Source organism: Sminthopsis crassicaudata, chromosome 4 (assembly GCF_048593235.1).
Source record: "Sminthopsis crassicaudata isolate SCR6 chromosome 4, ASM4859323v1, whole genome shotgun sequence".
Taxonomy (NCBI): Eukaryota; Metazoa; Chordata; class Mammalia; order Dasyuromorphia; family Dasyuridae; genus Sminthopsis; species Sminthopsis crassicaudata.
The window spans coordinates 476,419,493-476,446,633 of NC_133620.1; the positions used below are offsets into that span (position 1 = coordinate 476,419,493).

The following is a 27,141-nucleotide window of genomic DNA, read 5'->3' on the forward strand; positions in this document are numbered from 1 at the left end:
GCTGCTAGGGTAGGGGAACTCCAGGTGAGAACGGCGAGAGACTCTTCCATTTAGTCACCAATGAAACAAGCTTCATCTTTTTGTATTAAAGAGGGAGAAAGACCCCAAATCACACCAGGGCCACCTCCACGAGAGGTCCACAGCCCCTCCTGTACACAGGATCCGCCCTGGATCAGCACAGGCTATACCCGAGAACCCCGAGACTGGTTACGGCCCACTCAGCGCGGCATTTGAGACGTGTTCCATTCAGAGGAACAAAAATTCTGAGCTGGAAGCAGCCTCACAACGTCAGCCCTGGGGAGGTGAGGCTCTAAGGGGGCCCTGGGTGGGATCCGGACCCAGCTCTCTCCCGGGGCTCCCTTGGCTGAGCATCCACTTCGGGTCAAAGGGGTTGCCAAGCTGCAGAGCCCATCATACAAGGCGGGGGAGAGAATCGGAAGGAAACCTGGCCGGGTGCCCACGGGGGGCGGCCGGCACCATCCCTGGGACTCACACGTGTCTTGGGTTGGCTGCTCCTGCCTCCCCATAATGGTGCTTTCTCTGCCCAAGGAATCTTCGTCCAGACAGATCCCGATCCTCTTACTGATCTGGTTCTTTATCGCAATGGCGGCCTTCAGGGTGTCCCCAAACAGACTCAGGAGGTGCTGGTTTGTCTCCTGCAGCGTTTTCCTAAATCAAAGAAGACAATAATTCGGAGTGAACGCCATGCCCGTGGGCTGCATGAAACCCAGAGAATAAGAGCCGCCCCCTGCCCTCCCAGAGATCTGCTCGTGCATCTTCAGCCAACAGGACCAAAGGATTCTGGCTGGCGGCGGCTGCCGGGGCAAAGGACTGGAAGGAGAAGGGCCGTCACTTGGGTCTAGTTGTCTGCAAGAGGCAGCATCAAGGGAGCCCTCTAGGCTTTGTTAAACACTCCAGAGAATGAGCCTGATTTTTTTCCCAATACAAAAAAGGAAATTTCTGGGTGCTTGGCCGACTACCTAAAGCGCTCTCCCCCCGGTCTCCCAGGAGGCCTTGCTGGCTGCCCTGCTCCCTAGCGGTCACTGCCTCCGTGCCTTATGGGGCGCCTCGAGGACCCACCTACCATTTACTGGGAGTCCGGGCACTCACAGGAGCAGCTGCCCCAGGCTGAAGCGGGGGACGACGCTCAGCGTGGCTGAAGCTCCTCCCCACTCAGAATCTCATCTTGCCGGGCTGCTGCTGCTTCCTTCTCACCTTAGTGGATGGTGCCCAGCACCCAACCCCTAGCTGTGGGGCGGACCGGGACCTCCCTGGCGGGGCGCCTCAATCAAGGATGTTTGTTCCAAAACACTCTCGACCCATTGAAAGGATTCTGGCTCAACTCGCTATTTCTTCCAGGGAGTGTTTGCCAAAGCAAAGTCCAACACGGTTCTGAGCTCGGGTCCAAAAGCACTGCAAGGCTGCAGCTGCCAGCAGGGACCGTCCTGGAGCCCCTGGGGGCCAGGGGAGGCCTCTAAGCTCCTGCCCTGGTTATCAATCACATCCTCGGGGCTGGGATGGGAGATTGGGCAGGGCTGGGGCACCATGGCTCCCAAAACAGCTCACTTACTGGGAATTGCTAATCAGTGCCCAGGCTCATCAAATAGAGGCTCAGAAAGCCGCCCCAAGTCCACCCGGACTCTGACACATGGCTCTGTGCTCTGGGTGTTTGTGGTTCTGGTACCTCAGTGTCAAGTCTCTACACACACACACACGCGCGCTCGCTCTGTCTCTCCCTCTCTGTGGGTCTCATATTCCGCCTTGTCGGACCCCGACGCCCCGGTTTCATTAGATGGCATTAGATGGCGCCCGTGGCTTGGCGTCAACAAGCGCCTCTGATGAAAAGCTGCTTCCCCTGACGCACCCCCACACTGGAGAGAGTTCACGGGCTTAGGGCTGCTACGGACCTGAGACCCAGGGGCCCAGAGCCTTCTCTTAAGGTCCAGGAGCCGGGAGTGGGTCCCGCAGCACTCCACTCCCTCCCCCCAGTGCAGCTTCTCGTCATTCTCTCTGTTAGCAGGCCTACAGATGGAGCAGAACCAAGGCAGAAGAAAGGTTCAGAGAACCCGGAGCAGAGGGGCCCCAGCTGGGGAGAACAAGACTAGGAAAGCAAGGTCTGGGGCATCCGTGAAGAGGCCGGACAGGTGACCTCCAGGGTTTCCTCCTGGTCCGTTCCTCTTTGCACCTGGATTCTGCTAGTGATTAAGGGTCCTCGGGTCACCTGGCTGGTTCCGAAGCCTTGTAACCCACGGTTACACAGGAGATGCTTTGTGGTTCTGAATTTTGATGGTTTCGTGGGCCTCTAGCCCTCAATGGGCTCTCCCAGACGGGCTCTCTGAGGTATACGACACTCCTGGGCCTCCGAGTCCATGCCGCCATCACAGAGCGAGCAGATGCGAAGGGGTAACGAGGAGAGTGCATGGAAGGAAACGCCGCATGGAAAGGACTAGAAAGAGAGGAGGGCTCAGGGCTCAAGAAGGACGTGGTGACGGAGCGGGTGACATCTCCTCCTGGCAGACCTCCCTCTCCCTCCTAACCCGGGAGGCCCGAGAACAGCAGGCCTGCCTGGAGGCGGGCCGGTAACGGCTGCCAGCTAAAGGCGCAGGCAAGGGAAGTAGGGGATTTCCAAATCACTCTTTGTCTGCACGCTTCCCAGCCCAGGCCTTGTTCTATTTACTCCAGGAAAGCTTTCGACAATCATCGGGAATCTCAGAAAATCAAGTGTGGCCCTGACAAATGGGAAGAGAAGAAACCTGACACTCTACAGAGGACGTCCACGAACACAGCAACCCGATCTCCTTTAGAAACAAATCAATCAATTGTCGTTATTGCAGCAAAGCTAAAATATCCCACGTCTTCACGAGATACTCAAACCAAAGCAACGAGACACCAACAAACAAGAGCCCTATTATGCACACAAGCTCCCCCGGGGCCTCAGGACCCCCAGGCCCCCACACCAGGCCCTGGTCACACGGCAGGTAAGACACAGCCCCGACCCAAGTTCAGAGCACGTTCTCTAAAAGCCGTGGCTTCTTCCAGACAACGGCCCAGCCGTGGCGAAAGCCTCTCTCTGCGGCTGCCCCAAGAAGGGCCGGGCTCCAAGCTGGCACTCAGAGAGGCTGGAGTCAGCCGCCTGCTACTGTGCCAGCCGAGCCAGAAGGCAGAGCTGCCAACGGCCTGCAGAGACAACAGACTCCCTGGCACGGTTCACTTACATCCACCAAGGAGTTTACTGTGGGGAATGACAACACAAAAGGGGCAAGAGGCTAGCCCTGGGCACTGCTTTCAGCATCTCCCAAGCGCCATTCCAGCCCCTGGGGGCTTCTGTGACACCCCGGCTTCTGCTCCTGGAACCCGGAAGGTTGCTAGGAACAGTGCCATGGAATATTCCAAGGACACTGGCCACCAAGCGGGGGCCACCGAGGCTGATGGCATCTATTCCTGCCCAGAGACAGAGATGGAGGTCTGTCCTGAAGGAACCTCACAACCCACTCAGTCTGCCAGGGGGCACCAGAGAATATCACCTCTGAGCAGTCAGTGACCTCCCGTGGCTCTCCCTCCTTGTCACGCCCAGGGCAGTCACTAAAAGGTCAAAGTTGACTAGAGGCACTGGCCCCGGGCATCACCCTGGCCTCCAGGCTCCTACCCGAGCAGGGAGAGCCATTCTCCGGACAGCCAGAGATTTTAGAAGGACCAGCCTGGCCGTTGTCTCTGCAGGCCGTTGGCAGCTCTGCCTTCTGGCTCAGCTGGCACGTAGCAGGCGGGCCGACTCCAGCCTCTCTGAGTGCCAGCTTGGAGACCCGCACTTTTTGGGACAGCCGCAGACAGAGGCTATCGGGGGCCTGAGAAAGTCTGGACGGCTGCAGCTTATGAAGTCATTTCACAGGAGCCACGTTTATCATTTTAAACATCTCCTTTAAAGGGTGAGTCAGGGCTTCTCCGCCTGTTCTGTGGCAGGAAAAAGTCTCACTGGGTCTGGAGCACATGGCTCTAGGCAGAGGGGCATTCTGGGATACTTGGTTAAAAAGGAGAAAGCCCAAGATTTGGCAGCAGATCCCCAAACATTTATTATTGACGGAGGAGAGGAAGGGTTCTGGGCAGACCCAAACCACAGGCCAAAGGAGGCTGAGAAGCAGCTCAACAAGTAGTAGATCAAGGAGAGAAGATGCAGGAGCAAGGTGTGATGAGGACGACCAAGGAAGAGACGGCTAGTTTGGAACGCTCACTTTCCACGAGGGACAGAGCTCAGAATGCAGAGGGGTGACCCACGAGGGAGAAAAGGGGGGGCAATGAGCATCCCAAACTTTCTGGGGGCTGGCAGGGAGAGGGAGGAGATACAGAACAGAATGGTTCCTGAATAGAGGGGAGCACCAAGAGGAAAAGCGTGGGCAAAGAAGGGACGAATCTCTATGGAAAGACAGATGAAAGCAAGGCTGGGGAGACAAAATGCTGGGGAAGATGGGAAAGAAGGAGAGCCACAGTGGGTCTGGTGAGAAGAGCTGCCTCTCATCAGAGTCTGGACAAAGAACAAAGAAAGAGTGATGGTGTCAAAAGGCGCGAGGTGTGTAGGCGGGGAGAAGGGGGCCCTCAGTGACAAGGAGAGCAAAGGACGGTTCAGAAGAGGGCCTGAAGCCTCCACCGCTCCACTCACGCGTTACAGACTATCAGCGCTGACCTAGCTCTTATGTCTAACTTTAGAACAAGGCTCTGCTGTCTGTTTCTCTGGAGAAATGAGCCGTTCCATCCTCTCAGTCAACATTTAATGAGCAACTGGGACGTGCCACGGCCTCTGAAAAGCACTGGGAATACAAAGAGGCAGAGAACAGACCCTGCCCTCCAGGAGATTACAATCTAACGGGACAGCCAATGTGCAAACAACAATGCCCTATTTAAAAAAGGACTAGCAATACTTTTCACTCCTTAATGTATGAGCCACGATCCATTTAGAGTCCAAACTAAAGACCGAAGTAGAGCAATGGCTAGAAAGCCTAGAATTCCCACTAGCTCCATCAAAAGCTTCAGCCTTTTCTGTAACTGGCCCAAAATCTGACAGGAGCAAGTCTCGGACGACACAGAAATCCTTACCTTTCCTGCCTGGTATGGCTCATGTCAGACTGCAGCAGAGATAACAGGTTCGTCTCTTCCTCGTGCTCTCGTTCTCGCCGTGCCTGAAGGTTCTCCAGCTCCCTGTGACTCTCTGCTACTTCATTATTTAAGGACGAGACTTTTTCTTTTAACTGTTGAGAAGGAGAAACAAAAACAACACTCAATGAGCCACCAGTGAAATGTGGAAAGTTCCTTCCTGGACGCTGCTGCCCTGAAATGGTCAGAATAAAGACCCAGGCTGCCCGGCTCCAGCGGCAAGCTCTGCCTTTCAGCACCATGGTCAGCGAAGAAGGCAGCCCTCAGCCAACCTGCTTCTCTGATGGTTTCTCCTTCAGGTGTCACTCGCTAGATCAAAATAAATAACACCTAGCTCTACCCCAAATACACACACACACACACACACACACACACACACGTTCTTTCAAGAACAAAGTTACTAAACCCAACATTTTATGGGGAATGGAATTAAAACACCCAAATCTCTGTGGGCCATAGAGACCTTGAAAAGATCAAAGTGTGGCTACCGTTGAAACGCCTCCCTACACTAGCTAGAACAAGTCAGTCAAGACTTGGGCTCACTGGGGTGAGATGGGAGTGTGGGCGTGCACTGTGTGGGGAGAGTCGAATCACAGGATCCTGTGACATCACTCAGGAAAAAAACTCCAAGGCAGCACCGGGGTATAATATGGCCTGTGACATCACTCAGGAAAAAAACCCCAAGGCAGCACCGGGGTATAATATGGCCCGTACCCTTTACCTCTCAAAGAGCTTCCAAGAAAGCCCAATGAAGAGAATTGGGGAGTTCTGACACCGGCATTTGCGTCAAAGCTGCCGTGACTCAGAAACGCACAAAGGTCCAGTTCTGGAATCCCAAATAGCTGGCTGGGCTCCGGACCTTCTTTAAAAGGAAGATTGGTCCTCAGTAAAAGGTGTTATTAGCGGGGGTAGAAAAAGTTGACAATTTTGAAGGCAAAAGGACTTCATTCACAACCATTTAATGATGGCAACCCCCCCAGAAGACTAGAAGTTCTGTGAAAATGTAGTCAACAAGCATTTAGTTTGTGCAGAACACGGGGGATACAAAAAAAGACGAGAGACCGTCCCCCGCCCTCACGGAGCTCACCAGACAACAGGGAAGGCAACCCAGCAAACGACAATCAGCGATTCCGCAAACAAATCTGTGAATGTTTTTAAAATACGCGCACGCACACCGCCCAGATGTGCAACACAGGCTGGATGAGGCGGGGTTTACAAAAGACCAGCTTTTAGGACTGTGGGATTCTGAGCTCCAGTGGGGACAGCAGAAATCACCGGCCCAGGCCCTCAATTTACACCCCAGGAGACATGTCTGCCAGTTCTAGGCTGGAGCTCACAAAGATCTGAAGCCAGGTCTTCAGACCAAGCCTCCCGGTGGGAGAGAACAAGAACAACAACAGAGACCAGCTTGTTCTTTCCAACAAGGTCCTCACAACTAACAACAAGGCTCCGGCTTGTGATGAGGGTTGAGGGGAGTGAGCTGGCGGCCGCCCATCCCCTCCCGCCTCCTCGACAGAACACAGTACGAGGCCAGGCCGCTTCTGCCTCCTACATCCCCCGGGGCTGCTTTCTACTGAATGCTCAGGACAAAAAATCTTGTACGTGGTGAGTGGTGCTTGAGACCCCCGCGGTCAGGCAGTAGCATCTAACAGCTAACATTTAGAGTGCCTACTATGTGCCAGTTATCTCCCTGGAGCACCACAATAACCCTGGACTGGATAAGATGAGGAAACTGAGGCAAACGGCAGTTAAGTGGCTTGTCCTGGGTCTAAGGCCAGACTTGACCTTCGATCTTTCTGATTCTAGGCCCAGCACTCTATCCACTGCAGCCCCTGGTTGGCCCTACTATGGGCCAGATACTGTGCTAAATGCTGGGGACACAAAGAAAAGCAAATCAAAAAGTCCTTGCTCTCGAGGAGCTCAGTCTAGTGGGCAGGACAAGCTAGAGGGAAGGCCCTGACATCAACAGCGCTGGGGCTGGTGGGAAGTGGTGATGGGCTCCCAATGCAAAACACATCTGGGCTTTGCTCGTGGAGGTGACAGGGAGCCCCTGAAGTTTACTGAGTGAGAGCAGAGTGACATGATCAGACTACGCTACACTTTGAGAAAATCTCTAATTTAGAGTGTTAATGGAGGATGCCCTGGGTAGGGCAGGACAGAAGGTCCAGAGGAGCAAGAGGAGGAAAGCGAGGGGCAAGTCCAGGGAGGTCACCTAGTGTGAGGAGGCCCAGACACAGAGGGCAGCGAAGGCTGGAGAGTCCCGTGTCCACACCAGGACACGATCGGGCCCCTAGCGGACGGGCTTAAATGAGAACACAAAGCACTCGGGAGTTGTGGGTCCTGCACCTCTGGGTGCCGAGTGGAGGAGATCCTACCCTCGGAAGCATCATGGCCCAGAAGGGAAGCCCAGGCCAGACAGCCCGGCCCCGCTGCCACCCCCCCACAACCAGAACACTGGCCCCCAGCAGAGGCTGGAAACAGCTGCTCCCCATATGGCCGGGGCTCCCTCCAGGATAAGTGTTTCGGGCCGAGCCAAAGCCAAGGAGCTTCTGGCAGGTGGAAGCAGCAGCCGACAAAGAGCCAGACTGAAAGGTGCCGTGGCGGCAGAGCTTGGAGTGGGCAAAGGCTTCGGAGACACGGTGGCCCGGCAAGCGCCACTGAGGGAACAGTGTGGTGGGAACTGGTGCGATGCCGCCAGACTGGCTTCCCTGCTCCTCCCTGCTTCTGCCCGTGGGTCCCATGCCCGACATGCCATCCCTCCCCAAATCCCTTCTCTCGCCATCTTCTATAGGAAGGAAGCGTTCCTGATCCCCCCCCGCTGGCGGGTGTCCCGCCATCACTGAGCGCCAATGACTGCCTGAATCAATGAAGGAATGCTGGCACTGCCCCATGGCTGCCCCCCGCCAGCGCTCGTGCGTACCTGGAGGATGAGGCCGCTCTGCTCCTGCAGCTGTGAGGTCAGCGCCTCCTTCTCCCTCTCCAGGGCCACCAACTCCTCGGCCTGCTCTTTGGCAGCCCGCTTCTCCGTCTCCAGCTTGTCCTGCACCCAAGGACCCCCAAGGTCAGGTGGGCCTCCACTGGGCTTCCCCCGCTTCCTGTCACTCTCTGAGCAGCCCATGGAGGCAGGGCAAAGAAACCTGGCAGCCCGGGGAGCGGGGGCAAACCTTCCCACTGACTCGCTTTCCTGCTTCTGTCTGACCAACACCAAATCTACCGGTCAGCCCCAAGATGGTCTGATTAGGAAAGAACTCGCCAGAGTATCGGATCTGTGCAGGAGGGAGGGCAGCTGCCAGGAAGCTCAAGCCCCCTTCTGCTCCGAGAGGAGCCACCTAAATCAGAGACCCTGCATCTGCCTAGATGATGCTTAAAAGAACTCTTCCAGAAAACCACTGCTGGGGGAAAGGCGGGGCATCCTCAAAGCCCGCCCGCACATGCCCACATCAAGGAAAAAACAGGCTCCTACCTTCAGCTGGGCCACCTGCTGCTCCAGGACCTGGGCCTGTGCCTTGAGCAGCGCCATCTCCTGCTGAAAGAGCAGCTCCTGCTGCTGTCGGGCCGCTTCGCCCTTCGCAGACGCCGCTCGGGCATCTTCCTGCAAGAGCAAGCGGAAGGTATTGGTCACAAGGCCTGTGCCCACCTCGAGTTTGTGCCCAAACTTGACGCTCCCTCAAGCACTACTGGGCATCCCTGCCAGCCACCCCTGTCTCTAAGGCCTGCCCACCCACCTCCCTCCCCCAGGACCAGGGCCCTCTCTAAGGCTGGCACATCAGCAGCACCATGCTTCAGACACTCTGCGGCCCAGAACATCTCTGGATGAGCAAATCACTGACGTGGTGAGTGGGCCAGATGGGTGAAGAGATGAGCCCCTTCCAGGTCTGTCGGGCCACCCCTCCCCAAGGCTCACCTCTCGCTCCCGCTGGTGCTGGGCCCTCAGCCTGCCCAGCTCTTCTTGGAGCTGCTGGCCAGCCGTGGCCCTCTGCTTCTCGAGCTCGGCCACGTGGATGTCCTTGAGTTCCTGCAGGGCCCGCCGGTGCTGCTCCTCCATGCGGAGGGCCTCTTCGCCCAACCTGTCCAAAGCCTTGTGGTTCTCTTCCTCCAGCAAACACCTCTGGTTGTGAAGGGCCACCTGCAGCTCCTCCTACAAGAGGGACCATTGGAGAGAGCCCCGTCCTTACGCCGGCCAGAGTTCTGTGGGCTGAGCCCTGACCGAGGACCAGAGTTGACCTCCCCAATGAAGAAAAGATTTACACTATTTTCTAATACTCGGGGAAGAAATAGTTTTTCCAGCTCCTTCTCCCTTCACCTGTTTTCTCTTTTTCCTCCAGAATAAGGACTTCTGGGTTTGCTTGCCTTTAAACTGGCAGCCAATTTCATTGTAGACTAAATGAGCTCATGGGAGGTCCTCAGTGACCCGACCCGCATCGGGATGCTCCCACTACCCCATCAGAATGACAGCTATCTGCTGCTGAGAAAAGAAGCGCCCTTGGGTGGGCCTTGAGCCCAGACTCACAGGCAGTGCTTGTCAGGGCCCTGTTAGGAAAAGGGCTGTGGTCGAGCATCTCCCGGGAGGCCGTAGTCAAGGAGAGTAAAGCTCTCAACGGTCTGCTGGGACGTTACATCCTAGCAACAAGACAGCAGCCTGCCCAGGGGAGTTGGAGGACACGAGAAGAATCCCCACTTCCTTACCGAGAGCTTCTCTTTCCAGCAATTCAAAACAACACCAGCCCAGGCTGGGGCTGAAGACTGGGTCAAAGGGCACCCTGGGGAAGGATGCAAGCATGGCCTCGAGGGGATTTATAAAATCAAGTTGAACAAGATAAAGAGAAGCAGGGCCGGATCTCCGTGACACTGCAGCCTTCACGATTTTGTCTAACGCCCGGGTGCAGTTTTATGCTTTTGAATCGGACCTCAAACCCAGGGCACTGATTTTTCAAGCCAACAAGTAATTATTTGCCCAGGTTGATGTGATAAAATTAAATCACTTCCTCCTTACAAAAAGTTTACGATAAGCAAGGCCGGCTGACATCAGCAATGTGTGCCCGCCTCTTTCCCCACGCTGCTCTGACCTGTGAGCCATTCCACAGTGGGCAAGGTGGCCCGAGCCCCGAGCCCGCTGGGCCTACGGCACTTACCTGATGCATGTCTTGCAGCTCCGTGGCCAGCGATTTCAGTTTTTCAATATGATTTGTGGTCATCTCAATTCTGAGGCTTTCCTGGGCCTGCTGCAGCTCTCGCTGGTGCTTCTCGGTGTCCTTGGCCAGCCACGCCTTGTGCTCGGCTTCCTTCGCCTGTAGCTGCTCCTCGAGCCTCACCCGCAGCCCTTCCAGAGCGTGGCTGTGCTCTTCCTGCATGGTCTGAATCTCAGACAGGTAACCAGACTCCAAAGAGTCCAGATTGGACAAGTGCTTGGCTTCCAGATCGCTCATCTCCGCAACATGCTGGGTCTGCAGGTCGGCCACTCTGGCTTCCAGCTGTGCCCGGTGCTGGCTCTGTAGGAAAGTCCTGAGAGTGTCCATCTCCCCCCGGTGCTGGGTCTGCAGCTCGGCCACTCTGGCTTCCAGCTGTGCCTGGTGCTGGCTCTGCAGGGAAGTCCTGAGGGCGTCCATCTCCCCCCGGTGCTGGGTCTGCAGCTCAGCCACTCTGGCTTCCAGCTGTGTCTGGTGCTGGCTCTGCAGGGAAGTCCTGAGGGCGTCCATCTTCTCCTGGTACTGGGTCTGCAGCTCAGCCACTCTGGCTTCCAGCTGTGTCTGGTGTTGGCTATGTAGGGAAGTCCTGAGGGCGTCCATCTCCCCCCGGTGCTGGGTCTGCAGCTCAGCCACTCTGGCTTCCAGCTGTGCCTGGTGCTGGCTCTGCAGGGAAGTCCTGAGGGCGTCCATCTCCCCCCGGTGCTGGGTCTGCAGCTCAGCCACTCTGGCTTCCAGCTGTGTCTGGTGCTGGCTCTGCAGGGAAGTCCTGAGGGCGTCCATCTTCTCCTGGTACTGGGTCTGCAGCTCAGCCACTCTGGCTTCCAGCTGTGTCTGGTGTTGGCTATGTAGGGAAGTCCTGAGGGCGTCCATCTTCTCCTGGTGCTGGGTCTGCAGCTTAGCGACCTGGGCATCCAGCTGTGCCTGGTGCTGGCTCTGTAAGGAAGTCCTGAGGGCGTCCATCTCCCCCCGGTGCTGGGTCTGCAGCTCGGCCACTCTCGCATCCAGCTGTGCCTGGTGTTGGCTCTGCAGGGAAGCCCTGAGAGCATCCATCTCCCCCCGGTGCTGGCTGTGCAGCTCAGCGGTCAGGGACTCCGTCTGCTGCCTCTGCAGCTGGAGCTCACCGGCATGCTTCTCCTGCAGCTCCCTGAAGAGAGCATCTTGTTTCTCGGTGAATTTCTGAGTCATTTCTTTCTGCTCTTCCAAGAATCTAAATAAAACATAAAGGCACAAACACTATAAATGGGGCGTCCTAAGTAGGTGGGAACTCCTGCTTCTGGTCAGGGGGAATGGCCGTGTCCGGGTCTGGGCCTGGAACCCCAAGCCGTGGCCTTGACCTGGCCCAAGATGCTGCCTCTGAGCCCCAGGGCCGCCTCTAGCTGCTGACCTCTCTTTAAAGCACCTTGAAGGTCACATGAAGAGGCCACTCTCTGGCAACAACATTTCAGAGCCTCAAACTGCCAAGTCCGAAAGGTTTGAAGAAGCTGCAGTTTCAGGACTTGGCTGCACAGAGGAAGCGTCAGCCTTCAGCTCCAGATAATGCTACCCCACTCGGCTATCGGCTCCTTGAGGAGGCTTCGGCAGGGATGGGAAAGGGCCCAGGGCTTTATTAAGCGTCTACGACGCTCCAGGCACACGTTAAGCTAAAAACCCTCCAAATATAATTTGGTCAGATCCTCACAACAACCTTGAAGGAAGGACCTGCCTTACAATCGAGGACACGGAGCCAGTGTCCAGGGGCTGAGGCCATATCGGAACTCGGGCCTTCCCGACTCCGAGCCCAGGGCTCCGTTCACTGCACCAGCTCTCCCAGAACTGCAGCCTCAGCTGGTGGAGCCCAGCAAAGTGACAGCAGCAGGCGGGTGGCTGACAGGTTGGCCAGAGAAAGGACAGAACTCATGTGGAAAAGCAAATCGCAAAGGAAGAACTGGCCGCCCCCCTCCTCCCTTGCAGCCCAGTGGCTGCCAACATCAGCTACGGGGCAGGTACTGCCATCACCCAGGCTACCTCCCAGGGATGTGGAGCCACTGCTTCCTTAGCCCAGGAGAACAGAGCGCCCGCACCCCGCTGCCCCTTCTCCTCTGGGGATTCTGCATTCCCGATTTGTGGAAATTCCTACACTAAGGTTCCTTCCCGTCTCTAACACAACCGGCCCTGCCCCATGGGCTGCCTGCCTGCCTGCCTTCCATCTGGATCTGTGTCTCAGACTATCTCCACAGAACTTTCATCCTGCCCAGGGATCCAGGCTCCCAACCTCGGTGCCACAGACCCCCTAACCCCAGGACAACCTGGCCCAAACCTTGTCAGGACCACAGGCTCCTCCTCCACCCCTGTGGAGCCATCCCTTCTTGGCACCCTGTCAACCCTGTGCTACGGTACCGCTCCTAGTTCAAGCATAGACCGACAGAACCCCCGGTAAGATGGAAGCGGAAGCAAATATGACTGGGAATGGTTGAATAAATAAATATGCAGCACAACACGGAACAACGCTAACAAGAAGTCGGTGTGTTGTTCTTCGGGAAGCCCCCAACACTGCCCCATGGGTGTGTCTGCTTTAAGGCTCCCTCTAGGCCAGTCTGTGGTCCACAAAGTTGCCAAAGGGATTTTCTTCAAACCTGGATGTGCTCGGGATCACTCTCGGATCAAACACAAAACCCTGTGCTTAGCATTTCAAGGCCAGCTCCCCTCCTAGCTTTGCCGTCTCATTATACTTTGACGCTCATGACAATTCAGCCAAACTCTGTTCCTCAACACGCCCTCAGCCACCTGGGCCTCTGCTGGGTCTCTCCGTATGTCCCCTAAAATGCTCTCAAATGCCGCCTTTTCCAGGAGGCCCCTCCTGATCACGGAGGCAGCTGGCGGGAGTGACAAAGGAGCTGGACCTCAAGTCAGGACGCCTCAAACACTTACTGGTGATACTTCACCTGTTTGCCTCATCTGTAGAATGGGGATAATAACAGCCCGCCCCTCCCATGGTCACAGTGAGAATCTTTACGAGAGATTTGTAAAGCATTCTGCAAAGTCCAGAGTACTTTATACAACCAGATGCTCTCTTTTAGATCAATCTCCCCTCTTCAACTTCCTATCTCTTATGAACCAGCAACATAAGCAAGCGTGTAACATCGACTCCTCCTGCAGAGCCAATATAATAAAAAGGATAATTCTACTTAAATTAATCTACTTCTTCAGTGCCATCCTAATGAAGCTGCCAAGAAATGAATTACTTTATAAAGCTAGGAAAAAATAACAAAATTTGGCTGGAAGAAAAGGTCAAGAATTGAGGGAATCAATGAAAAAAAAAAAATGCAAATGAAGATGGCCTTGCTGTACCAGGCCTGGTATAAAAGAGCGGTCATCAAAACCATTTGTAAGAGAGTAGTGGAGCAGTGGGATAGATTAGGTTCCTAAGTCAAAAGAGTCAACATCGATAATAATCTAGTGTTTGAAAAACCCAAAGGTTACAGCTTCCGGCATAAGAACTCATTAATTGATAAAAATCGCTGGGAAAATCAGTGGTAGAAACGAGGCACTGACCCACACCCTCTATTAAGATAAGGTCGAAATGGGTTCATGATTTAGACATAAAGGGTGATAGTATAAGCACATTAGGAGAACAAAGAACAAACTACCTCTCAGATCTTTGGAGAAGGAAGGGATTCATGGTCAAACAAAGAACTGGCGAACAATTCAAAATGCAAAATGGATAATTCTGATTATATTCATAAGGTTTTGAACAAACAAAAGCAATGCAGCCAAGATTAGGAAACGGGAAAAAACTTTTTACATCCAAGGTTTATGACAGAGACTTTGTTTTTAAAACATAGAGAACCAACTCAAATTTCTAAGAATACAAGTGACTCTCCACCTGATAAATGGTGAAAGGATATGAACAACTTTCAGATGAAGAAATAAAAGCCATCTATACTTATATGAAAAAAATGCTCTAAATCAATATTAGAGAAATGCAAATTAAGATTTGCATCTTAACTCTGTGGTACCACTAACGCCTCTTAGACTGGCTAAGATGACAGGAAAAGATAATGATAAATGTTGGAGGAAACGTGGGAAAGTTGGAACTCTAATACATTGTTGGTGGAGTTGTGAACAGATCCAGACATTCTAGAGAGCAATATGGAATTATACCCAAAAGACTATCAAACTGGGCATCCCCTTTGATCCAGCTGTGTCTCTATTGGGCCTGTATCCCAAAGAGATCTTAAAGGAGGGAAAGGGACCTATTTGCAAGAATGTTTGTGGCGGCCATTTTTGTAGTGGCCACAAACTGGAAATCGAGTGGCTGCCCATCAAGTGGAGAAGGGCTGAATAAATTGTGGTACCTGAATGTTATGGAATATTATTGTTCTGTAAGACACGATCGGCAGGAGGATTTCAGGGAGACCTGGAGAGTCTGACAGGAACTGATGCTGAGGAAAGTGAGCGGAACAAAGAGAATAGTGTACCTGGCAACATTACACAGTGATCAATTCAGATGAACTATGAGGTGATTCAGGCCAATTCCAACTGACTCGTGATGGAGAGAGCCGTCCACATCCAGAGAGGACTGTGGGAACTGAATGTCCATCATAACATAGTAGTTTCACCTTTGTTGTTATTGTTTGCTTGCTTTTTTTCTTCTCTTTTTTCCCCTTATCTGTTTTGCTTATGTAGCATGATAAATGTGGAAACATGTATAGAAGAACTGTATTTGTTTAGCCTACATAGGATTACTTGCTATCCAGTGGAGGAGGGAAAGGAGAAAAATTAGGAACACAAGGTTATATGAAGGAGAATGCCGAAAAGTCTCTTTGTATGTATTTTGAAAAATAAGAAGTTATTGTTATTTTTACAAAACGCCCTCTGACAAAGGTGCCCTGCATTCGCCAAGGCTCTGCCAGCTGGTTTGGGCTGGGGCAGGCTCAGCCCACGTTGCTACAGGTTTGGCTCTGTCCGCAGAGATTCATCTCTAGAGGGGCACAGCAACCTTCCCAAGACCACTGAGGAAGACAAGGTGCTGCCACCTGCACTGAGGAAGAGCGCCCTGATGCCCTGGTCTTAAAAAAGCATAACTTGTTTGGGCAGTGAAAAGGGTTGGCTCCCATGACTGGCAGACCAGCAGAGGGCAAGGGTTGTGAGCAAATTATCAGGTATGTGGGACAAAAGGACCGTCAGACCATTTGCTACACAGAAGAGGCCCGGAAACAAGATCCAGGTACCTAAGCAAGCCCCCGGGCCTCAGTCACCAACCTTGCTTGGCTTGTCTGCAGCTCCAAGGCACAGTTCTCCCGAAGGCTCTGGGTGGCCGCCTCCAACTCTTTGGCCATCTGGGCCTTGGCCGCCTCCAGATCCTGAGCTGCCCGCTCTTGCCAGGCAGCCTCCTCTTGGGCCCGGCTCTCCTCCTCCTGCCTCAGGGACTGCTCCAGCCTCGTGATGTCGGCCGCCTGCCGGTCTCGAAGCCGCTCCATCTCCTCGACACGGAGCTCCGCCGCCTCTCTCAGGGCCTGCTGCTCCTGCTCGGCCTTGCCGTTCAGCTCGAGGGCCAGGGCGGCCAGTCTCTCTTCGGCTTTCCTGCTGAGATCCCCACGCTGGACTTGCCACTCATCTTCTTTGTCCTTGTTCCTTTGGATCAGCTGCTGAATCTCTTCTCTCAGCTTCTTTATCTCTTCCTGGTGGTCTTCAACGAGACGACATCTCTTCTGCAACGAGAAGGACCAAACCTGTTAGCCAAGAATTCTGTGCGCCCACACTTGTAAGAAATTAGTATTTTTCTCTTCTATTTAATAATTGATAATTGCCATTAGGATCAAGGTTTCCCCCTTTTCTTCTTCTTCATCTAGAAACCAACTAGTGTAGGAAAACTCAGTCAGAAAATCTAATCAGAGAGGAAAGAAATTCTAACTCGGGGCTGCCGGGTCTACATCTGCTCAGTGTAAACGCAATCCTCAGGTTGGCCAGAGGGGCGAGCCTCACCATTATCGAGACGGAAATTGATGTGTCTCTGACCTAGACCGGAGTGACCCGTCACATGCTTTATTTTTGCCCACACCTGTTATTGTGTTGACCAATCCAACTTGACTGCCACCTCTCAGGACCATCTCCTCTTTAAAGGATATATGAACTGTGACCCTGCCACCATCAGGGGTCTTTGGCCAAATGACGATCCCTTTATGAATAACCTGCTGGCCTTACTAACCAAATGATAAAATGACCCAGAAACTACGTCTCTTGAACCTTTTTAAAGGTCACGTGTTCCAGATTCCCCGCCTGGCCTGAGTATGGAGCCCAACAGCGTATTTTCACCTTTTGGTTGCGTTTGTTTGCATTTTGTTTTCTTATTTTTTTCCTTTTCATCGGATTTCTCTTCTGCAGAGTGATAATTGTGAAATATGGCTAGAGAAGTGCCCATGTGTAACCTGTATCAGATTATTTGCTGTCTAGGGGAGGGGAAGGGAGAAAAATTTGGAAGCCAAGGTTTTGCAAAGGTAGTTGGTGAAACTATCTCTGCGTGTTATCACGAAAAATAAAAAGCTATCAGTATTTCAGAAGAAAGAAAGAAGAGGAGCGGGCGTTCTTACAGGAATGCAAGCTCAGTGGGGAAGGGGAGGAGCTAGCCAAAAAGCTGGTGCCATCTCGACCTCAGTTGGGGGGGGGGTCGGGGCTGCCAGCAACAGAGAAAGAGCAAACCCCCATTTCCTGTGCCCACTGGGCCTCTGGGAGCACTGTGCTCAGAAAGGTTCACTGGTGATGTTGGTGCTTGCTGAGTGATGGCCAAGGGGGCCATTCCAGCTGCTGCTCCTGCCTTCAGAGCCACCTGTGCGATGCCACGCCCGGCAGGCCGCCACATTGCCCGCACTGTGTCCTCCTCTCCCCCGGGGCCTTTGCAGTGAGGCTCTCTATCATTCTTAGCACAGGCCACATGAAGATGTGGGGTTCTGAAAGGAGGTCGCAGCCCAACATGGGGATGCTAGGTGAGCCAAAGGGGGCCTGGCAGGCCAAGGATGAAGGAAGGAAGGGGCGCAGAGCGGCTCGGGACCAGGCTGCGCTACCTGCAAGCTTGTCTGGAACTTGGCGTCATCTTGTTCCTGCCCAAGTATTTTCCTCACAACAAACCCAGGAGGAAAGCGGCAGGGATCCTTTGGCCCGTTTGCCTGAGGAAGGGTCCCAGGGGCTCACCGAGGGCTCTAGGATGCGCGCCCAAGCTTCCTCCGAGGGCATTCCCCCCCAGCCCGCCGCCTGCCCCTCCTGCTCCTTCAGGCCCCACCCCAAGAGAAGCCGGGCCAAAGGAACAACTCGCGGTCGACCAGTGAGCCTCGGCCTGAGGGACCAGAACTGGACACCACAAAGGGCAGGCCTCCCCTCACCCCCCGGGCCGGCACCAAGACCCACTTTCTCCGCCTCCTCCTTCAGAGCGACCTCCCGCTGCAATTTCTCCTGCAGTTCCGCATTTTCTTTCCGAGCAAGGCCAACTTCTTCGGTGAGCTGAAAAACCCGTCCCTCCTGGGACTGCAGCTCAGCCACTCTGGCCTTGTGATCGTCTTCTAAGGCCAGCAAGAGCCTCTGCGCCACCTCGGCTTCCACCTGGCGGGCAGCGTCCTGCGCACACTGCAGTCTCACCTTGATCATCTCTGTGGGAAACCAAGAACAGGAGGTGGCGGCTGGGCCGTGCGGGGACCTGCGCGGCGCCCAGGATGTTGCGCCTGCTCAGAGGAGACCCCGAGCGGGGCTGCGTGACCACAATCCCCTGCACCCCATTCCTTCATGGACTCTCTGAGGAATCCCCTTTCTCTCCTCCAGGAAGCCCTCCCTGGGGGCCTCCATCATTTGTTCCCTCTAACCAAACCATCCTGGCCAATTCTTCTGAGGATGCAAGGACATGTCAGCTCACTGAGGTCAAGGTCCCCATAGCAAAGCTTTCTCTGCCCAGCTAACACGAGGCCCAACGTGCAGAGGGCTCAGTGCCAGTGTGCTGGACCGCACGGCGATGGACAAGACTGAACACAGAGCGGACCGGACTGGACTGGCACTAGGCAGGGACCAATCAGGCCGAATGCGATGCGACCGGTGGGCCAGACTGGACCGGACCACACTGAACTGAGACCAGAGGCCCTTAAAACCACCTGAGGAGATTTCCTAAGAGAGCTGAGACTCCCACTGCGGGGACGTTTTGTGCTCTGGGGCAGCTCTGGCCCAGGAGCCCCAGCCCCCTGTACCCTCTTCTCCTTTGGGGGGGGTCCATGCCTCGCTTCTCCTCCTGCTTCTCTAAAAGCCTGGCCGAAGAGCGGTGACAGCAGCGACCAGCTCCTGCGGCCCAACTAGTGACCACTCTCTTTTTGTCACCATCAGCGGGCTGCTGGAGCAGGGGCCCAGGAGTACCTTTGCTGTGCTCCTCTGTGAGGCGGGTGCGCAGCTCTTCGAGGTCGAGGTCGTGCTGGCGCTTCTCCCTCTGCATCTCCGCCACGGACTGCTGCTTGTGATGAGTCTCCAGAGCCGCCTTCAGCGCATCCAGTTCCTCCTTGTGCTTCTCTTCCAGCTGTAGCTTCAAATGGGCGATGCCCTCCTACCGGGGACAAGGGCACAAGAGCCTAGGGCGAACCTTCCCTGCGTTTTCCTGACAACAAACCCAGGAGGAACGCGGGCAGGGATCCTTTGGCCTGTTTGCCCAAGGAAGTCCTTTGGTGCCCACATGCCCCGGGCAAAGGCCACTGCGTGCCGCTCCTCAGGGGCAGGCAGGTGCCCACACAAAGAGCCAGCAGGGGCAGTCAAGGGACACTTTGGGGGGAGGGCTCCCTACTGTCGCGTCTGATTTATGCAAGAAATCGATAATAATAATGACAACAGCATCTAGAGAGCACAGCTCTGGGAGAAGGCGGGTGCTGTTACCCCCACTCTACAGAAGAACGGGCCGGATGGGGTCGAATGACCGGCCCAGGGTCACACAGCCAGTAAAAGTCTGAGACTGGGTTTGAGCCCATCCTCCTGACGCCAGCTCCCCCAAAGCACCGATTAATAAGCCTCCGTCACAGTCCCAAAGGACTCCGGGCTTGCATGGGGGGCTCGGCGCCATCGCACACAGAGTGAAGCACCCTGCTTTTCCCTTCGGCTTTTCTGCCACGCCCGCCCGTGCACACCCTCCATGACATGGCTCCCCTCTGGGAAAGGGGAGGGAGGGATCCCTAGAACCCGCTACTGCAGACCGGAAAGAAAATGCCTGAAGTTATTTACACGGAACTCGGGGGAACGTTAGAAAAAGCGAGAGGCCTCTCCCCCGCGGCCAGACTGGGGGAGGTACAGACACCAGGCCGTACCCCTCCACTGCGGCCGAACAAGAGGAGGATCTGGGAAAGGCCCTGCTCCTGCTGACCGGAAACCCCTTCCACCCACAGGGCCCCAGCCAGGGCCAGCCATGTTAACACAAGCTTGCGAACCCTCTCCCAAGGTCAAAGCCTCGCCCCCACCGCAAGCCCGGCCCCCGGGGCCCCAAGCAGCCGGCCTCTGACACGGCCAGAGCCCCAGGGGAGCAGCGTCTCCTTCCCCATGAGGGAGAAGCAGGCCCTGAGCTGAGCTCCCAGCAGCCCATGGCTCCCAAGGCCTCCCCCGGGCCATGCACCCAGTCCGAGGCCACTTCCAGGCCGGGCTCACCTTGTGCTGCTCCAGCTGAAGCATCAGCTGCTCCAAGTGGGCCTTTCTTTCCACATCAACCGCGTCTTCCACGAGCTCGATGGACCAACTGCCACAAAGGAGAGAGGGCTGAAGCGCCCGCCTGGGCCGCGGCTCCAGGGCCAGCCCCCGTGCGCTCTCCAGGGGAGGAAGGCACAAGGTGTCCCCCCTCCTCCCCATTTCTGGAAGATCCCTTCCTGGCCAAGGGGACCGTGCTCAGTCTGAGGAAAGGGCGGCACCTCTACGGCTACTGGCAAGAGGAAAATCGGAGGAAAAGGGAGGCCCGAGGCTCCTTCCCACCGCCCCCTCAGAGCAGGCGTGGCCGGCTGGGCTCAGGAGCAGGCGGTGATCTGTGCGGCTGAAGCCCCTTCTCCCGGGAGGGCCGGGCCGCCTCCTTTACCTGACGTCGGCAGAGTCGAGGAAAGAGTCCTCCCTGACCTCCTGCAGCCGCTGGTGCAGCAGGTGGAGGTCTTCCCGGTAGCTGTCTTCGGCGTCCCGCAGCTTCTGCTCAAAGTAAAGGCGCAGCTGCTCCAGCTCGCGCTCGTGCTCGCTGCGCCTCTGCTGCTGCCGCTGCTCAAAGTCGTGCTTGAGGTGTTCGAGCTGCTCCACGTGGGACGCTCGGGCCAGAAGCTGCTCCCTGAGATCTGCAACGCCAAACGCCTCCCGTCAGCAGGAGCGAGAAGCGCGGGACCGGCGGCCCCCCGATGCGGTGCCGCGTGTGCGTCAGGAGGAGGAGGAGAATGCGATGGGAGGCCGGCACCGCCAAGCCCAAGAGAGCCAAGGCCGGCTCCCCCCGACCCCCTCCGCGGCTGCAGTCTCAGGACAAGGTCGCCGGCGTTATTGGGGGCACCGGCCCGCAGCTGGTGGATGCTGGGAACCGGGCCAAGGCCTGCTCCTGCTGCTTCTCACCTCAGCCCGGGGCCTTCCCTCCCTCTTCTCTGGCCCCACAGGCCGCCCTGCTGCTTCTCAGGGTCTCCCACTCCATTCTCTTCCAGGTCACACCTGTTAACCTCAGGGGTCCCTCACGGCTCTGTCCTGGGCCCCCTTCTCTCTTCTCCCCATACAATATCCCTCGGCAACTCTGTCAGCTTGAGGGCACGGGGGGCGGGGGGGGGTGGGGGGGGGGAGCGCTACGCCTAGAGACAGTGCTGAGTTCCAATCCAGCCCCAGACACTTCCTAGCTGGGGGCCCCTAGACAAGTCACTTCCCTCGGTCTGCCTTAGTTTCCTAACACCTTCCTTCCCCAAGCTCTCTGCCAGCCTCTAGCCCGGAGGCCCGGGCAGCAAGCAGAGAGCCAGGCTGAAGGCCACACTTCCTGACTGCGTGACCCTGGGCCCTTAATGCCCTTCTTCCAGGAGCTACAGAGGAAGAGGCGACCTGCATCGATGGAGGCATTTCCTCGCCTGGGAATCCCCCCCCCTCTGACCGTCCCACCATTTCCCCAGAGACAGGGGCGGTCGGCCCCGCCACGGTGGCCGGCCCAGGGAGGCGCGGCTACAACTGCTCCCGGACTCACCGTTCAGCTCCTGCCGATTTGCTCGTGTGGAGTCCAGCTGAGACCAGAGCTGCTGGATCTCCTCTCGGGACTGCGCCTGCAGCTCTTCGTAGGAGGCCTGGAGCGTGTCCAGCTGCAGGAAAGGAAAGCGTTCCGCACATTGTCGGTGCCTCCAACGCCAGGGCACGGGCAAGCGGCCCAGAGGGTCGGGCAGTGCGGGCGCGAGGGCGCAGCGGGGAGGCCAGGGCCCGGCAGGCTAGACCCAGGCCCTCTCTGCTCAGGGGCTTCCTCAACTACAAAATAGGGGCCACGCTAGGGACCCCAATGGGGAAAAAAGGAGGTGCTGGGGCCCCGGGGTGCACAGCATCACACACACACACACACACACACACACACACACACACACACACACACAGAGACACACACACACACACACACACACGTCAGCTGCTCTCATGACAAATACGCCAGTGTCAGAAACAGGGGAGGAGGCCAGTGTGGACATCCTGCAAGAGCCTCGGGATCAGCGCCGAAGGACAGAGAGCCGGTCACTGGCCTAAGAAGGGCCCAACCCCCAATCTGAGGAAACGGGACAGGGGAGTTGCTGCTCCCACACCAGAAGGCAGCTTTCCCCACCAAAACCAAGGCCCCCCCTGGACAGGCTGTGAAGGAACTGGCAGCTCCAAAGGGGCTCCCAAGTCTGTCCCCGTTGGGCACGCCAGACTGAAAGCCCCGTGCGGGCGCCCACCTCCTGCTGCTTCTCGCGGACTTTCAGATCCATGTCTTCTAAATACCGGTCGCGCTGAAGCTGGAGCTCCTCGCGAAGGTCCTGCATGGCCGCCTGGTGCTGGGCCTGGAGGCTACTGAGAGCGGCTGTGGGAGAAGAGGCCAAGGGGTGGTTGGTCCTCAATCCCGGCCCATCAAAGGAATCGGCCCCGCGGCCGCCTGAACCCGCCGCCCCACTGGGCCCGGAGCCTTCCCAGGGGAGCCACGGACGCTCGCCCAGGAGCAGAGGCAGGAAAGCGGCTCGCTCCCGCCCATCCAGGGAAGAAATGACACTAAAATGGCATTTACATTCTCTTCGGGACAAGGTCTAGTGTTTTAAAAGGTAAAAAGGAAAGGGAATTTAAAGGGAATTTAAGTTTAGAATCCAACTTTCAATTTCATTTTCTGAGGGAAAGGGAAGAGAAGGGGAGAACAAGGCCTGCATCCGCCCAAGGACCCAGGGAGGCGGCTGTCATTACTCTCTCCCTCACGGGTGAGGAAATGGAGGCAGCCGGAGGCTGAAGGCCTCGCCCAGGGGGCCGCAGGCGGGGCAGGAACGCGGGCCTCTGTGGCCGAGCCCTCTCACCGGGGTGCCACCTGCAGACACAGGTCCTGAAGGGTTCGGGCCCAGGGGACCGGACCACGACGCCTCGCCCCCAGCGGAGCCCTACCTTCGGCCTGGGCCTTGTCATGGGCCATCTTCTCCAGCTCCGCCTTCTGCTCGGCCAGCTGGGCCCTCAGGGCCTCGCGCACGCTCTCCATCTCTGCCCGGTGCTTTTGGGCCAGCTCCTCCTCGAGCCTTCTTAAGCACGAGCCCTTCTCGGAGTCCCAGTCTCCCTTGAGCATCTGGGAAAACATCAAGCACAGACCATGGGCCCCTCTGGAGGACCGAGGCAGCAGGCAGGCCTGGGGAAAGGGGGGACTCACAGACCCTCCCAGGCTGGCGAAGGGCTTGACCCATCTCACACCACCACAGCCTCATCCCCACACGGGGGGGCTCAAGTCTGCGGCAGTTCCCATTTGACAGAGACGGAAAGAAATGCGCTTGAGTCTACCGGTCCTGGGTGTGTGTCGGGGGAGCCCAAGGCAGGTTTCGGGGTCCCAGTGCTGTACCCCTCCCCCACAAACACAACAAGGGCAGCTGGAGCTACCTCCAACGTCTGGCTGTGAGCCTCCACTTCTAGTTCCAGTTTCTTCTCCAAGGCGGCTGAAATAAAAGAGAAGCCACTCAACACAACCGGCCCCACGCGGCAGACTCTGTCCTCCTGGCCTTTGGCTGCCGGGAGGGCCCGGGCCCGGCGTTCCCAGGAGGGGTTTGGCCGCGGGAGCGTCTCCAAGCACGGGGAGAGGGGACAGACGCTGTCCTGCTGCTCCCGCGGGGCAGGACGGGGGGCTCCGAATGGCAAATTCAGGCCAGATGCTAAAACCAAGGGACGGGCAACACTGAGAGAACTAGCATGAGGCCGTGGTGGTCTCTCCACGTCGGAGGAGGAAGCCCCTGACTATGACTTAGCCATTCTTGGGCAGCTTCAGCCAGGCAGAAAGATGGAGAACAAAGGGAGGAAGGGAGTCTCCAAATCCCAGCTGCCTCCCTCGCTCTGCATGAGAAGGCGGATGGAAGGCCACGACATGGCCGGCTCCTCGAGGAGCTGGGCCCAGAGGGAAGAAGGCGCCAGGAGGGTCCTCCTGGGATATGGAGCCCGGCTCCAGGGCCTCGAGGTCTAGCCAGGGCCTCTCCCTTTTAGAAGGGAGCACAAATGGATGATGAACTCCAGGCTGCAAACAGGTACCCAGAGTATGCACCCAGTCCTGGCACTCCTCAGGAAGGAAGCCGCCCACAAGTGCTGGCAAGCACACTGGGCAAGGGCAGGGAGCTGCCGCCGGGCCCCCGTGAGCAGAGAAGAGGGGAGCAGCGGGGGGGTTCCCTGGCACCTCTGGGCGGGGACGGGAGCCCGTACCTAGCTCCTGCTGGTGCTCCAAGGCCATCTCCTCCTTCTCCTTGCGGTGCTGCTCCTTGATGTGCTCCAGCTCAAACTGCTGGCGGCTCTGGACGAGCGCCACCTCCTGCGCCCGCTTGTCATTGAGCATCTCCCGGAGCTCCACCAGGGCCGTCTCCTTCTCCTTGCGCAGGTTGGCCTGGGTCAGCTCGAGCTGGGCCGTGTGCATGTTGCTCAGGCTCAGGCGCAGAGCCTCCAGCTCCAGGCTGTGCAGGGTCTACAAGCAACAGAAAAGGGGCATTAGCCAACAGTCCCTGCCAGGACCGGATGGTCCTGCGTGTGGCTGCAGCGGGGGGTCCCGGGGGGGCGGGGGCCAGGCCCCCTTGTAGGCCGCCTCTTTGCAGCTCTCTCACTTCTCAGCAACAGCCTCATTGATGGGCTCCTTAGTGACCTGCGACCTCCCCTTTCTGGGAACACCTTCCCGGGCTCGCCTTCCTTTCCACTTTCCAACATCCTCCCGGCGGCCCTCCTCCCGAAGGAACGACTCCCCCTCCTCCCCCGGAGCCTCGCTCAGGCACAGGGGAGCGGGCCCTTCCCCAGCTCAGGCCAAATGACTGAGCGAGCTGCGCTTCCCTGAGCACGTGCCAGATTCCCCCAGGAAACTTGGCCAGGGGATGTGACCAGGTCGGCCCCCCGTGGCCTCTGTTGTGAAGCAGCCTCCTTAGCAGACCTCTCCAGGCCCAGGGCGCGTCTGTGTCTCCTGCTCCCCCCAACCCCTTCCAGATCCGCCTCCTCCTCAGGCCTCCACATGGGCATCCCACGGCCTGAGGCTCTCAATGAAGGACAAGTTCCCGCTACGTTTAAGGCTCTGGACGAAACTCTCTGAGGAAAGCGGCTGCTCTCCAGGGTGCTGCCGGAGAAGGCCCGAGAGCGGCTCAGACGGCAGGGTCAGAGCAGCCGGTTTGTCCAGAATTTAAGGCGCGCCCCTCACTGAGAGGCCAGAGGCCGAGGCCGAAGCCGAAACACACTGGCCGCCCGGTGAGGAGGCAGGAGAGGCTGAAGGCCAAGGAAGAAGGGGAGAGCAGAGGAAGAGCTGGAGAGAAAGACCTTGGGCAAGAAGCAGGCTCAGCCTGGGCGGGAGCCCGGCCATTGCAGAGGGAAGGCCGGCTTGTCCAGAGCACGGAGCCCTTGACTGAGCAGGGAGACCACAAACACTCTGAGTGCCAGGCTGGGCACCAGGGGTCAGAAGCCAACGTGCACACCCCAGGCCTGCACCCCCCCATCTTCACACACACCCCCAGGAAGGGCTCCAGACAGACTGGGAGGAGACGGCATACATAGGCAGAACACCCCCAGAGGAGGAGGGAGGCTCAGCAGGCCAGGAGCCACGTCCTGAAGGAAGCCAGGACCCCACGGGATAAAGGGGATCAGACCAGAAGACTGAGCTACCCCCAAGGTTTTTGTTCCACTCATTGCCTGTGGGCAGAAGACATCACAAAGACACCAGTAAAAGCTCCCCAAGAGGGGGAGGGCCGAGCTCTGCAAGGCAGGGTTCTGAAGAAAAGCTCGAGGCATCAAGTGGGGGGCACAGGGGAGTCTTGTTCGGGGATGGCCCTCAAAGAAGGCCTGCAGGTGGGGGGCCCCTGGAGCAAACCTCCAAAGGCCCGGGTTAAGGGGGCAGCGGTCTGGCCGGGCCCAAGCCTACCTGTGCCTGGAGCTGGGCTTGCTGCATCTCTGTTTCATGGAAGGCTTCCAGGTGCTTCTGCAGCTCCTTCATCGCTTGCTGGTGCTTGCTCTGAAGTCCCTCCCGGAGCTGCTTCAGCTCCTCTTGATGCTTACAGACCAGCTCCGCAACCTCCCGATCACGTTCTCGTTCGTGAATCTCGAGAGAGAAAAGCGATCACTGTGAATGCCCGGTTTCAGCAAAGAAAGGACAGAGTGCTGTCGCCTCCCTGAGCGAAGGCGTTTTCTGCAAGTCCAGAGCCTGGCCCTGAGGGGCTGCCAAAGCTTTAATAACAAATCCAACATGCGTGGTCCGCTGGGGAACGCCTAAAACCTGACAAAGGCAATTCGCAAAAGGTGAAAGCTAAAAACTCCGCAAAGCCCACAAGCAAGCACGTAATGTGCTTAAAGATCACCTAGAATCTGGTCGTGACCAAGAAAAAAAAGGACCAAATTCCATTTTTTAAGAAAGGCACTGTGTCCCAACGCGGGAGGAGAGAGTTCATCCTTGGCCAGCCCTGGGCATGAACACCGGTCACTGTGGGCTCACAGATTCAGGCTGGTCACGAGCTGCAGCATCCTCCAGGCCGCCGCCTCACTGGATGGAGGAAGGCCATGGGACCTCTTGGCACCCAAACTCTGCCCTCAGCCTCCAACCCCAGGGCCACAATGAGACTGACCGGCAGCCGGAGCGCCCCACTTCCTCTCCTGCCACTTCAAAAGCACCTGATTTCTGAAAAGCTTGGGACGGGGGGAAGCGGGGAAATGGAAAAGGAGAGAGAGATCCTAATGTCAGTATTGACCCCGATTCTGGGAAAAAAAAATTTCGGGCCTCCAAAATCAAGTCAGCCATGGTCCAAGCTGAGTACAATCGGTGGACGCCAGACCGAGCAATGACCACAAGAATCATCACAGAAGCTTCACTAGCTGCACAACAAAAAAGCCGCACATCCAGACGCAGAAAATAACCGTGAGGAAAGTCAACGCTGCGGGACGGGCGAGGCTACGCAGCCCAAGCGAAACATTGGCTTTTCTGCCGGGAAGAATCCGGGGCTTAATGACCTCTTCCTCATCCTTAGCTCGCTGTGATCTGTCCAAGTCCACACTGACCGCCACTGAAACAATCCCTCCCTCCCGGCTGGTCGGCCGTGAAAATCCCACCGGGGGTGAAAAAAGCGCCCAGCGAATGGGACCTTGGGGCATGGGCCTCCGAAGTGCAATCTCTGGTTCATTTGCACGATAT

At 56.8% G+C, this 27,141-nt stretch overlaps 1 protein-coding gene across 11 annotated transcripts in view; it reads right to left on the bottom strand.

The window, feature by feature from the left end:
• Positions 1-27,141, bottom strand: part of PCNT (pericentrin) — a 94,460-nt gene that overhangs the window by 49,115 nt on the left and 18,204 nt on the right. For all 11 annotated transcript variants that reach the window (XM_074264478.1, XM_074264483.1, XM_074264482.1 and 8 more), the window contains 17 exons: positions 25,882-26,058; positions 24,198-24,453; positions 23,391-23,446; positions 22,911-23,085; positions 22,223-22,347; positions 21,496-21,607; positions 20,380-20,623; positions 19,962-20,049; positions 18,696-18,879; positions 17,709-17,947; positions 15,570-16,018; positions 10,275-11,535; positions 9,047-9,280; positions 8,606-8,734; positions 8,063-8,182; positions 5,086-5,237; positions 494-669 (listed from right to left, as the gene is read on the bottom strand). In XM_074264478.1, coding sequence (XP_074120579.1) covers positions 494-669; positions 5,086-5,237; positions 8,063-8,182; positions 8,606-8,734; positions 9,047-9,280; positions 10,275-11,535; positions 15,570-16,018; positions 17,709-17,947; positions 18,696-18,879; positions 19,962-20,049; positions 20,380-20,623; positions 21,496-21,607; positions 22,223-22,347; positions 22,911-23,085; positions 23,391-23,446; positions 24,198-24,453; positions 25,882-26,058 — 4,177 coding nt within the window. The remainder of the gene's footprint in view (positions 1-493; positions 670-5,085; positions 5,238-8,062; positions 8,183-8,605; positions 8,735-9,046; positions 9,281-10,274; positions 11,536-15,569; positions 16,019-17,708; positions 17,948-18,695; positions 18,880-19,961; positions 20,050-20,379; positions 20,624-21,495; positions 21,608-22,222; positions 22,348-22,910; positions 23,086-23,390; positions 23,447-24,197; positions 24,454-25,881; positions 26,059-27,141) is intronic.